This window comes from Lichenostomus cassidix, unplaced genomic scaffold (assembly GCF_008360975.1).
Source record: "Lichenostomus cassidix isolate B80296 unplaced genomic scaffold, HeHo_3.0 HiC_scaffold_38, whole genome shotgun sequence".
NCBI classification, from domain to species: Eukaryota; Metazoa; Chordata; class Aves; order Passeriformes; family Meliphagidae; genus Lichenostomus; species Lichenostomus cassidix.
Window position 1 is genome coordinate 2,239,969 of NW_028147440.1, and position 12,902 is coordinate 2,252,870.

Genomic DNA, 12,902 nt, shown 5'->3' on the forward strand with positions numbered 1-12,902 from the left:
AGCACATCCTGAGTAGGAGATGGCACTTTTGTCCCAGAGGGAATTTGCCATGGCTTTGGAGACGGTGGTACAGATAGACCCCAGGTCAGTGAGAGAGACATTAAGGAAGAAGAACATGGGGGTGTGCAGGTGGTGGTCACAGGCTACACTGGTGATGGTGAGGCCGTTGCCCAGGAGGGCAGTCAGGGAGATGCCCAGGAAGAGCCAGAAGTACAGGAGCTGCAGTTCCCACATGTCTGTGAATGCCAGGAGAATTAATTGGGTGGTGAAGCTGGTGTTAGGACATTTCCTGCCTCAGGGCATGGACCTGTCTATGGAGGAAAGCACACAGAGACGTCAGAGAAAATGTCAGATTTAGCAACTCTGTGGGTCAGAAGACAACTTTTCAGCTGCAGCTGAACCCCTCCTCCCAAGAGGATCCAAGGGGAAGAACAAGGACCACACAGGAGGGGAGGCAGAGAGAAATGCCTCAGTGCACCTGCTGAGGGAACGGAGAACAGGGGGAGAGCTATGGCTCATGGGATGTTAAAACTCATCCAAGATTGGGATACTGAGGGGTTTACACAGCCTGGGAATCCATGGCCTGGGCACAGAAGCTGTGCTAGGTGAAGAGGAGCACAGGGGAGGTGTCTGCAATTCAGAGGATTGCAGGGGAGTGCCTGAATATCACACCCTTGGCATTCCTGGTAGCAACTCTGTCTCCCCTCCCTGGCCATGTCTCTGCTGCCTGGGGCTGCTGCTGCCAGGAACAGTTTCTCTGTCCCCACATCTCCTCCCAGTCAGTGCTCACAGACCCCATCCTACTGCTGTGTGCTCAGCTCTGCGCAGCAGACCCCTCCTGACAGCTTGGCATTGTCTGTGGATAATTTGTGTTTGTAGGTCCTAAAGAACAGCTCAGATTAACCCTGAGGAAGATGTTGTGTTCATCTGTAGGCTGAGGGAAGTGAAGTGCTTTTTTGAGTTCCTCGCTCACCTCTTGATCTTCCAGGACTCTCAAGTTTCTTGTACAAAGAGGACAACCCCACTAAAATCTCTCTGCCTCCCCATCACAAAAGGGAAACTGAATCTAAGAACTCTATAAAGTACCTTTGCCCTGTCCTTCCCCTTGAAACAGCCCCCAGGAAATACCTTGGAGGTGATGTGTCCCTGTGACCTTCAGAGCATCCTCTCAACAGCAGAAGGACTCTGCCCTGCCAGGGATTGCTCCTTCCACCCCCAGCTTCTCCTCACAGTGCTGGGGGAGCTCCCTGGGCAGGCTGAGAGCTGACCCTGGCAGGCAGCACAGGCCCCGCCCTGGCACAGATCTGTGGGTTGCAGGTACCCTGCTCTGCACACCCTGGCAGCTCTGTCCCTCTGAGGGGGCAGCAGGGAAGCTCTGCTCTGCAGCATCTTTTCTCTGCAGCATCTCTTCTCTGCATAAAACAAACTGTGAAAGCCACCCTGTCAGAGCTGATCTGCAAGTGCCCACTCTGAAAGACCCCTCCAGGACACTCCAGTGCACTGCCCATCTGCTGGAGATTTACTGTGTGGATGGCTGTGGGGATTCCTCCCAGAGTGAACTCTCAGCACCTTCCCAGTGTTCTCTGCCTTTACTCTCTCTCCCTTCTCTCCTGTCCCTCGGTTCCTGCAGGCAGAGCCCCAGCCCTTCTGGGATGGGAGAGGAGCTGCTCCTGGGCAGAGCTGTCTCTCTGCAGCTCTGCCTGCTTTCCATGAGCTCCCTGTGTCAGCCCAGCTCAGCAACCAGGGTCCAGTCCTAGGCAGCTCTTTCTCTGCCCCCTTTGGGCTTCCTCCAGGTTTTTCTGGGGCTCCAGGGCTGACAGAGCACCAAAGGCAGAAGGATCATCCCTGCGGGTTGTACATTGAGGTCAACAAATGTAATCATGAATGGTCCCTCTCTAAACAGTGGAGAGGGAAGGAATTGTCCTGTCAAAGAGGGTTTTCTGTGTGAGGTGTAAATGTTCTCCTCTGGACAACATGATTCCTGTCCCATACCTCTGGGAAAATTGAGGGTTGAGATAAAGACAGTTTAACAGGTCCAGTGCCAAACAACTTCCTTCCTAGTTGTCCATTTCTGCTGTTTTGGCTTTGGCCAGGCAGTGCCTCTCTGTGAGGTGGCAGGTGGGGTGCAGGGGGAAGGATTTTTGTATATCGATGAAAACTTTTGCCAATGATGAAACATTTCTGAAGTTATGTTCGTGGGACACCAGCTGCACAAGATTGTTCCACTTTTGTTTCTTCATCAACTGTAAGGAAACAGTTTATAGTTTTGGTAGTTTATTGGTTCAAAGGTGGACTTTGCACAGTCATTATCAGAAAGCTGTTTTTCTCAACTGCTGCTGAATTTTTCCACTCCAAAATCTTCTGACTGGAAACCTGCCCAGAGCTTTGGAGAATACAATGGATATAAGTGCAGATTTTGTGTGGAAATGCTTTGAGCGGAGTGTGGTGATCCAGATCACTAACAAAACCCAGGATGTCACCTTGAAGAACCCCAGGTAACACCATGAAGACGGGACAGGGGGTGGAAGGCCCTTGCCAGATGGAATTCATCTAGGATTCAGAAAGAAAGTCCAAGTTAGACCATCTCCTGGAGCACCTTCCAGTGGTTGGACCATCTCCCTTGTAAGCCCAAGTGACCTCCACATCCCTTTTCCTCCTCACCTGTTCTTTCCTTCCAGGATCTACTTCTACAGTGGCCACAGCACCAACCCACCCAGCCCCATGATCCCACCAGGTGTCACGGAGCAGAGCCATTTCACCAACTCTGGGCTCCGTTTTTGGGGCTGCACGGGGCTCCTGGTGTATGAGGTGGACACCTTCACGCTGGCCATCCTCTTCTCCAACCCCTTGATGTACAGCTTTTTCGACATGAGGTTGACCCTGGAGATCTCCCGGTGTGAAGACCACTGCTATGAAAATCTGAAGGATGACTACAAGAGGATGTACAGAAGTGAACCCCTCAACACTAATGAGAGCTGCAAGTTCAGTGAAATCCATCTCAGTCAGTACCAGCAGCCCATCGTGGTCTCTGCTGGCAATGTGCAGGCCACAGCCACTGTGTCTGATGCTGCACAGTCAATCATCAAAATAATTCTGGAGAATCAAGACAGTTCCACCTCTGAATCCAATGAAGACTCAAGGGCTTAGCCTTGGACAGCATCAGTTGCAGGGATGGACATACCTTGTCTGTGTCATTGTAAACACCAGGCAGAACCTGCTGCCCTCAATAAATGGTTGTAAAAAAAAGTGCATCCAGACTTGTGCTGTACTGTCTGGAGATAGGAGAGGAAGAAACCCAGGTAGGATGGGAGATTTTTTATCCCCTAATTCCCCTGTTGAGGGTAGGGAAGGTCCTGTGGTTGGAAGGTCCTGTGGGTGGGCTGTGTTGTGCAAGGGGGTTGGGAGCCTGCTGGGAGGCAATGCCTGGTGGGATTAAGTTTGAGCCAGATTTAGCACAGAGGGAGGGGGTAGAAGCACAACCCCTCCTGCATATGGAGGGATCTGCTGGACAGGGGTACAGATCACACGTCCTTATAGCCCAAAAGAGTGAGGGGAACTTTTAGAGCTCGTTTAGCAGAAGAGTGGGAAAAGCATATTGGCGTGGATTTTGGGAGCTTGGGAACTTATTAATAGTCCACTTATTAATGGGCAAAAATGGACTATTAAGCCCTATAGGCAGTGAGGATTAGGTACACCAGGATGTGCTCAGAGACAAAATATAAGGGATCCTGATGGGCAGGATGTTGCTGCACCTATGTGCTATCAGTGGTCATATGCAGCAGTTTTAGCAGCATGTGCAGACACTGCCTAATTCCTACCATGCCTGGCAAGTTGGTGTACAGGGGCAGAAGGTGTCAATTTCCTGCAGCAGATAGGGAATGTGCCAATTATGGGATCCAGTCCAGATGGGGCAGCAGGAATGAAAAGTACCCAAATGCAGCTTTGGAGAGGGGCCCCTGTTACACTGAAACCTTTCACTTGTACCAGCAGTCACAGGTGCTACTGGTAAGAGAGATGCCCTAGCAAATCCCTTGAGGGAAATTGGGGCTGTAATTTCAGAACCATGTAATTTCAGAATCATGCTCACGTGGTGCATGAAAGTCAGCCAACAAAACTCAAAACAGTTACCTCAGGTGTGACAAGGAAACAAATGTGGAATGATCTTCTGCAATGTGGTGTCAGAAAAAAACAGGATCACAATTTCAGAAATGTTTCACTGTTGGCAAAATTTAGTGCCTACAAACAAAAATCCTTCCCCCTCCACCTCACCTGCCACTTCACAGCAGGGCACTGCCTGGCCAATGACAAAGCAATACAAATGCACAAGGAAGTTTTTTGGCGCTGGACCTGTTAAACTATCTTTATCTCAACCCATGGGTTTTCTAGATTTTGCTCTTCCAATTCCTCGCCCCATCCTGCTGGTGGGGGAGTGATGTGTGGGGAGCAATGTGGGAGCAGCTGTGTGGGGCTTAGTTTTTGGATGGGGTTAAACCCTGGAAGTTTTTTTACACCTAAGAAAGGACTTGAAGGATTTGAGATAATGACAGATTTGATTAGGATGTGCTAGATTGAATTTAGAGCTGGCAAGGAGAAATGTAAATTACTCAAGTGACATTAAGTTGGGAATAACTCCTGATAAACCCATGTGAACAGCAGCCAGTGATGTGGGAATGTTGAGCTTGGGGTTCATGTTGGGGTTGCTGAAATGAAGATTGCATCCCCCAAACGGTCCCACAGCCAGACAACTCCACTCCTCTCTGTTGTATGGGGTTTTCAGCCCAGTCCCCCTGCCCCATGGACAGGGAGGTATGGGGTGCAGAGGGAAAAGCATGGCCACCCTTTGGACCTGAATATGGGGAGATGGGCTCAGCCATCCTCAGCTCAGCACATTTCCAGGACATGTCTGCCAGGGCAGTGCCATCAGGGAGGGCACCCTTGGCTCACCGTGGGCAGGGGATGGCAGCTCCCTCCCAGTGCATGTGGCCCCAACAGCCAGGAGTGAAGCAGCTCTCCCAGCTCCACTCAGAGGGTTCACTCTGAAAGAGAGGAGCAACATCAACCCCCCACTGCTGAACAAACCCTTTTTAATTTGCTACCCACAGACCCTCTGCTGATCAAGGTGCTGCACTGTAACCAGCTGGTGGGTGTTCATAGCACTGCCCGGGGCTGCTGGAATCACCGTGGGTGATGAGAAGTGATGGAGGGATGCAGAAGCTGGAGAACATGGCTGTGTGAGGCTGCAGCCAGCAAAGAGTCCCTGTGTGTCCTTCTGGGCTGCAGGGATGTCCCTGGCAATGGAGATGCTGCTCCCTGTAGGCAGGAGGTGCCTCAGCAAGGGTTCAGCAGCCCTGGATGGGTGTCAGTTCCACAGGGCTGTGTCTGAGGACAGAGCAGGGGCTGAGCAAAGCAGAGTAAGACAATGGCAGCACATCCCTTGGGCACAGGGCCCCAGGTTTCCTGAGCCCAAAGGGAGCTAGGGCTGGTGATGGTCACACTCTGTTCCTGGTGCAGAGGTGCAGGGACAGCAGAGAGTCCAGGGCAGGGAGGGCATCAGAGGGCATTGGGGATGGGGATGTCTCCTGGCTGGGCAGCCCCAGTGGCCTGGTGGCTCCATCTCTCCAGGATGAGGGTGATGATGGGCGCGGATGAGAGGAGGAGCAATGTGAGGACACAGCGCAGGATCCAGATCCAGAGGGGAATGGCTGGCCCTGGAAGAGGGGAGGGTCAAAATGTAGAAAGGGGATTTTAAAGATGAAGTATGTAAAGGGCTCACAGGCAATCCACTTAGCCCTTAGAGAGAGCACTGCTTTGGTCAAAGGGTTGCTGCCTGTCAGAAAAAGGCAGGCCATTGAGAGTCTCCCTGTCCTGTGTAGGGATCACCCCAGACACTGAGCAGCCCCTCCAGCTCACACCTTGATTCAGTGAATGAATATGGAAACACCTGGCTCATGCAAATCTTCACAATTTCCCTGACTCTCAGAGTTAAAGGGGCTCTGAGAGTTAAAGGGGAGATCAGAGGAGGCAAGATGGGGAGAGGAAGCAGAGAGCAGGATATGCCCTTACATCAGAGCTAGATCCCACTTTATGACCTTTCCAAAGTCGTGGAGTTGGCAGCTGCCAGCACTTAACACAAAGCTGAGCAATGCTGAGTGTATAGAAGGGGAATCACTCACCATTGCTGAATGTCTTGGCCTGGGAGCTGGAGCTGCTGCCTGGGAGGAGAAAGGGACAGGGAGAGAGTCTGCAGATCCCCCAGGTACTGCACAGCCTGAGCCACTGTGGGGATCCCCTGATCCACCCTCTATAAACTGTTGGGATCAATAAATGAATGCCCTGCACAGCTGTGGCTCTGCATTAGATCTGGGACCACCACTCTGCCCTTTCCATGATGCTGGGGCAGGAGAGGAGCAGGATGCTCTTGTGTGACTGTGAGGAGTGTCCCTGGAGCCCAAGGCTGTGCTGAAGTGCACCCTGACCCCCAGCATCCCAACTGCCCAGCGACATGCCATGGGGCAGGGCAGGATCCCCTCCCTCACCTGGCATCTTGGCGGGTCTGGGAGTGTTTCCTGTATGTTCTCTGGTGCCACGACTTACTATGACACTCAGGTTCAGAGCAGCACTGAGGGCAGAGCTCCTCACTCGGTTGCTGTTGTCCTTGTGCTGGTATCCACATGTGAATGTCCCTGCGCTTCCCATTGTCATGGGGAAAGAGGTGTAATAGTTCTCCTTTCCCTGTAGGGCTTTCAGGCTGTACTGCTCCACCCCATCCTTGCAGAAGATGATTCGGGTGACAGGAGATTTCCAGGAAATTTGGCACTGAAGTATGACCTGTTTTCCTTCCTCTGCAGCAGTGGGGATCATGTGGAAAAGAGGAGCAGGGAGGTCACCTGGAGAGATGGCACAGGGATTGCAAGGGAGAGTGTTACTGTGTTTAGGGCAGGAAATTGCCTTACATCTGGAAGGCGAAGAGTTTCCTCTCCAGGGATTTACACATTGGGAACAAAATCCATCTCCCTTCAATTCTCCAGCACAACACAATTCTCTTTATGGGAACTATTCCTGTGCTCACCATGCCCTGGGGAGCTGCAGATGTCCTGGGCCATCACACCAGCACCTGTACCATGGGACACAGAGGGTTTGGATCAGATGGGCAGCAACCCAGCTCAGCCCCATGGCCCTGTTTGTGTTCCCACTGCTGAATTTTGGCGGGGAGAGGCACCTTCCCACCCATGTGGCTCCATCCTGCATCTCCTTTTTCTGCTGGTTTGACACAACCCAAAGCCCATTTTGGCTGGGTTTGTGGTTCCAGGTGGATGCCTCTGGTTCCCTAAAGCACTTCAGCATCTACCAAGTCTCTCACTATGACACAAACCACCTTAGAGGGGTTGTGAATTTCCCCCTTTTCTCAGGTGTCCATGGGAGCTGGAGGAAGCAATGATTGCTGCCCTCCCCAGAGCAGCTCTGCCCCTCAGTGCTGCACAGCTGCTCCACTCACCCTTTCCCCTGGGTCCTGCCCTGTGCTCTGTCCTGCCCCACTCAGCAGCCCTGCAGTGCTGAGCCCCAAGGCAAAGCCATCCCCCTACTCACCCAGCAGCAGCAGCAGTAGGAGAAAGAGGAGGAAGGTCGGGTGAGCAGGAGACAGCCTGGCACATCCCTGCTGGCCCAGCATTGTTTGGGCACTGCAGCAACAGCCTCTCCTTGCAGCGTCTGCTGTGGGCTGAGCTCTGCCCAGCGCTTCAAGAGCTGCCTGGCCCAGGGCTTGCAGCACCTGCGACTGGTCCTGCTGCATCTTTGTGGCTGGAAAGACCTTCCCACAACAAGCAAGTGGCTGTGGCTAGCATGGGCTCTGCCTCAGCCCCCACTTCAGCCTCTGTTCCTGCAGAGCCCCCGCTTTCATTTCCGCACCCTCCAAGCCCAGAGCACGAGCTGTGTTTGTCTGTCCCTCAAGGGTAGCCTCCTCCCTGCAAAGCCTTCCTGACCCTTGACTCCCACCCTCCTCTGCCCTCTTCTCACTGCTACTCCCAGCTCTTCTATCAGAGGGATCCAAGGAAATCTTCCAGGTCAAACTGGCCATGGGCACAAGTGACTACACAGCCCTGTGGTTTTATCCCAGGCCATGGGGGCCTTTCTGGTTTTCTCCTCAATCCTGCTTTGGAAAGTGGAAAAGGTATGTGGAGGAGGAGACTGATATTACAGGCCAAGAACTGGTTGTGACACAGATTTGGGCAACATAGCTTTGGGCACTTGGAGCATTGTTTGCAGCTCAGCATCCACTGGGCAGAGCTGGGACACCCCTAACCGAGGAAAGAACAGCTGCTTCTTCCAATGGGATTTATAAGCCCAGAAAGAGGAATTTAAATGGGGAATGGTGGGGGAAGGAGAGATGCACTGGCCATCCTGTGAGGGAGTGCCAGACAGGACCGATGAGCAAAGGGCAGGGGGTGATGGGACAGAAATGAAACACAACCAAAGGAGGCTCTAACAGGGTCATCACCAGTACTGGTATTTTCACCAGGAAGTGCCAACAATGCTCCTTTTTGGAGAGACCCCCAAGTCCTTTCTGGGCAGTCTGTGAGATGAGGAGCTTCTGGAAGGGCCTGTCTACTAATGCAGCTCCTGTGGGGACTAAAGAGAATGGAGTCAAGTCCTGGGTTTTATCTCACGGCTGTGATCCTATTGGGATCAGGATACAGGAAGCAGTGACTGCACTCCCAGGAGTGGCATGTTGCATTGGAGCCACACAGGTTTTTAGGACGGGCAGCCTGGGAAGAGAAGGAGGGGCAGCTGTCTGTTATGTGAGAGAGCAGCTGGGCTCCATGGAGCTCCCTTGGGGAATGGTGAGGATCCAAGGGAGAGCTCCTGGGGTAGGATTAAAGAGAGGAGTGTTCCAGGTGACTCCAGAGTGGTTCCAAGTGTTTGGATGTTGGGCTGATTTTCATTGACTGTCGGCGATTAGGAGATGGACTCAGGTGGGTGCAAGCAATGCTGATTTTATTCCAGGCAACACTGCCTTTTATAATGCCATACGAACAACCTGCAATCAGTTTCGCAACCCCTTTTCTCCCCAGCGACACAGCATCCTGCATGTAGTGTCCTTGACTGACATCCTGTTACGTGCTAATAGCCAGGCGTGAGGGTTAAACTGTTCCATTCTTATCAAGGTCTCAGTTCCTTGCTTGCTCTGCCTGTTTATCTCTCCCAAGGCTTAACATTCTTCAAGGCCAAAAATCACTGCTGCTATCCATGCTGCTGGGGGTTAATTCTCCCACAACTGACTGTGATTCCTGGGACACATGTAAAATGTCTATCAAGGGGGACCCAAATCCTTTCCCACTCAGATTGCCTTGGACACCCTGTATCAAATCATCTCTGAAGGAGAATTACATGTTTTTAGAGCTCTCCATGTCCTTGCATGCATTTACCTAGCACTTGTGATAGACAACCAGTGTTACTAGAGGTCCCTGATATCCAAAAAGATGGTGTTTGCTTGGGTTATTTCTCTCTTGAGGTTTCTGTTTATCTCCAGCACAAAACAGAAGTTGCTATTTCTCTGCAGCACAAATGCAAGTGCCCTTCCCATGCCAGAAGCCAAATTCACTTTGGCCAAGCCCAACACAGACACCAGTGACAGTGCTGGCTCTAAAGCCTCCCTGAAGCTGTCTACTGGGAAAATTATTTTGATTTTCCCATGTTCCATAACTCTGAACTGCCCTTATATCCCTCCTGCTCAATGAGAGAGGTCTGGTGACACACAGAAAGACTGAGAAAGCCCTTGGGCTGTTCCAGCTGTGCCACGGTGGGGGACATGCAGCCATTAGATCAAACCAGAGCACCACTTTGGGGAGGCTGGAGAGGGCTGCTGGATTCATCTGGCTATTGGACCCACCTGGCTACTCAGGCCAGCACTGAGCATCCTGCTGTGATCTCACCCTCTGACAGCAAAGTGTCCTCAGGGAGGAAGTTCTGTGGCTGTGCACATTCACCACAGCTGTACAGGCTTGTCTAATTGACACAGCTGGCCTTTGCAGGGCTGGTTTTCTCCCCATCAGTGCAGTTCTGCCAATTGTGAGATCAGAGGAGGCTCTCTCAGGGGCAGGGACTGACCATCGTACTGCCACACTGATCAAACTCTGATCTGAGCCCAGCCCTTCATTTCTCTGTTCCAAGGCAAAAGACATTCTGTTGGAATTGGGAATTACCAGAGTCTTTCTTCCCTCCCAGTTCACACCTGGTATTTGGAATATGATGGCACAGGAAACAACAAGAAGAACAAATTAAATCTAGTAAAGCGTGATAACCTCAAAATGCAGAAGTGAAGATGAGTTAAACCTAAGTCTACTGTACTCATTTGCAGTTGTCCTGAGCTCATAGTAAGGACAGCAGGTGCTGGACTCAGCTGCTGACACAGAAACCACTTGTGACAGCAAAGCTGCCCCAGGCTGTCCATCCATGGACTCCCAGAAGGGCACAGCTCTGCTCCACTTGGGAGCTGCCTCACCCACGAGTTTGTGCTCAGTGCAGTTTGAGATGTTTTTCAGGTTGATGAGGCCGGACGTTTCTAATTTCAGGGATCTCCATTGCCCTGCAGGAATTATGAAACAGAAATTTAAGGCCACTCAGGGCAGCTTTAGAGAATCACACAAAAGCTTTGGAAACTTCCCTCTGGGGAAGGGTATTTCAGTGCAATTCCATTTCTCTCCAAAATGTGCCCTGGTCCCTCTCAGACCATGCTCTAAGCCATGTTTGGAAGATGAGAGATTGAGCAGCAAATTGAGGCACAGGTTGGTACCCTCACAGGAATTTCTTGTTGTGATGACTGCTGAATGTGTGAGCCAAAGCTGCTGAGGTCCAAACAGAGCCATGTCCAGTTGGCTGGTCCATCCCACCGTCCTCTTTCTGAGAGAGCAGATCCAGTTCCCAGAGGTGAGGGGCATTTACTGATGGTTTAAGCATCTCTGAACGACAGATGAACCCCCAAAAGCTGATTGTTTGGGTAGGCAGCTGCATTGGATGTACCTGATCCTGGGCAACCAGCTGCAATCAGTCCAGCAGGAGCAGAGGGGCTGCAGCAGAGAACTTCCAGAGGGACCTCCAAGCTGAGCCAGTGTGTGAAACAGCCCCAGAGCAGGAATTGTGTTGGGGAAGAGGGGCTGTGCAGGAAGAGCCCCTTGCAGAGGTTTCCTCTCTGCTTGGCTGTGTTTGTGCAGGCTTTGAGTGTGGGGAGGAAAACCACGGCAGCAGGGCTGTGCTGTACCCAGCAGCTTGAGAAAAAAGCTTCTGGCCAAAGAACGAGCTGCTATGGCTGTGGCTTTGCTGTGAGCAAAACAGACCTCAGTCACAGTGAAATTTTAAAGTTTCCCAGAATCTTTCATATTTATTGCAAGCAATTCCATTTATAAGAACCTCTCCCAATTGCTTTCTGTTTAGGTTTTTGCATTGTGTTCCACCTGGTTAGTTGTCAGCGTTTATTTCATTTACACCATTTTTTCATGTTGGTGCCATGAATGAAAAGACTGGATTTCTGGAGAATTATGAGATGAAGAGCAGGAAATTCCAACTAGAGGAAGAAATAGAAAAACTTAATAAAAACAAGGAACGAGGAGATAATGAAGGAAAAACTGCTGAGGGCTTCTCACTCCTACAACTTTTGAAAAAATGTTATGGCAAATGGAAATATCCCAGCAGAATATTGCAGAATGCTCTGTGGAGCTCCCCACACACCTGCATTCCTGGAGCTCTGCCATGGCCATGCCAAGTCCTTGCACCATTGCTTTGGGTGAGTCCCTCTTTGCTCACCTCCCTCACAGCTCCATCCTGCCCCAGTTATCAGCTCCTGTTCTGCCTTTCCCACCCCATAGAAATCTCTCTGTCCAACTGTGTGTGCCTAGAACTCCAGCTGCTCTCCCCATTTAGTTCTCAGGTGTTGTCAGCACAGCAGGACAGGCAGGCTCAGGTCCCTGGGACACCAAGGGTCCCCATGCCATGCAGCTCCTTCAGGGATGGACTTGGCTCAGCTTGGCTCTCCTGGTCATCCTCATGCTGGCTTTGGTGGGAATCAGAGGAGAGCAGCAGAAGGTCCTGCTGGGAGCTCCTGAAGAAGTGGGCAGGAGCCTGGGAAAGGGAAATGCTCCAAGATGTCAGGTTCCAGTGAATCCTTAACCATTCTTGCCCTTCCTTCCTTCCTTCCTTCCTTCCTTCCTTCCTTCCTTCCTTCCTTCCTTCCTTCCTTCCTTCCTTCCTTCCTTCCTTCCTTCCTTCCTTCCTTCCTTCCTTCCTTCCTTCCTTCCTTCTCCTTTCTCCAGGAAGAGATTCCTGGTCCTGCTGAGCAACAAGGGCTGCTCTGCTCCTCTTCTCTGCCTCTGTCCCTTGCCAGAAAGCAGCAGATATTACAGGTGGCCCAGGTCCAGCTCTGCTCCTCCTTTCCCAAAGCCTCAAGTTTCACAGCTACTCTAATGAGACAGGGGAAGAGTGGCAGCTGCACCAGGGATTCCCTCCAGTTCCCAAAGACCAACTCCATTGCAATCCCAAGTGCTTTGCAGGGCAGAGATCCACCTGTTTGACACAGTGGGCCCTCACTGCTGCCAGCAGTGGACATCTGCTCTCCGCTTCACTAAAAGGAAGCAGAAAAATCCTGTGCTGTTTTGCTTGGCTATTTACTCCTTCCTCGTTTTAGAACTTTTCCTGCTTCAAGCCCCATGCTCAGCTGCTGCAGAAAAGTGTGTGTCTCCTGTAAGCCTTGTGTCCCTGGGCATGGGAACTCCTGGACACCCACACAACACCCCAGTGCCACCAGAAACCTCAACACAAAGCACTGGATATATCAGGGTAGGATTCCCATAGCTGCCTGTGTTGTAGCCAGGATGTACTGTGATGGGGTAAGAGGCAACAGGCACAAGATGCAA

At 51.6% G+C, this 12,902-nt stretch overlaps 3 protein-coding genes across 6 annotated transcripts in view; 1 reads left to right on the forward strand and 2 right to left on the reverse strand.

Annotated features, from left to right (window-relative positions):
• LOC146422988 (putative selection and upkeep of intraepithelial T-cells protein 1 homolog) overlaps nt 1–12,902 on the reverse strand; it is a 166,504-nt gene that overhangs the window by 110,338 nt on the left and 43,264 nt on the right. The window lies entirely within an intron of this gene.
• LOC146422993 (uncharacterized) lies at nt 2,258–7,978 on the reverse strand. The gene is made up of 5 exons (XM_085045593.1): nt 7,588–7,978; nt 7,070–7,114; nt 6,537–6,887; nt 6,174–6,212; nt 2,258–5,708 (listed from the first exon to the last, which is right to left on the reverse strand). Exons 1-5 carry the CDS (start codon nt 7,787–7,789, stop codon nt 5,551–5,553), a joined length of 795 nt encoding a protein of 264 aa, XP_084901719.1. The 5' UTR covers nt 7,790–7,978; the 3' UTR covers nt 2,258–5,550.
• Nucleotides 2,355–3,238, forward strand: LOC146422994 (uncharacterized). Its single transcript, XM_085045596.1, has 2 exons — nt 2,355–2,495; nt 2,679–3,238. Exons 1-2 carry the CDS (start codon nt 2,398–2,400, stop codon nt 3,145–3,147), a joined length of 567 nt encoding a protein of 188 aa, XP_084901722.1. The 5' UTR covers nt 2,355–2,397; the 3' UTR covers nt 3,148–3,238.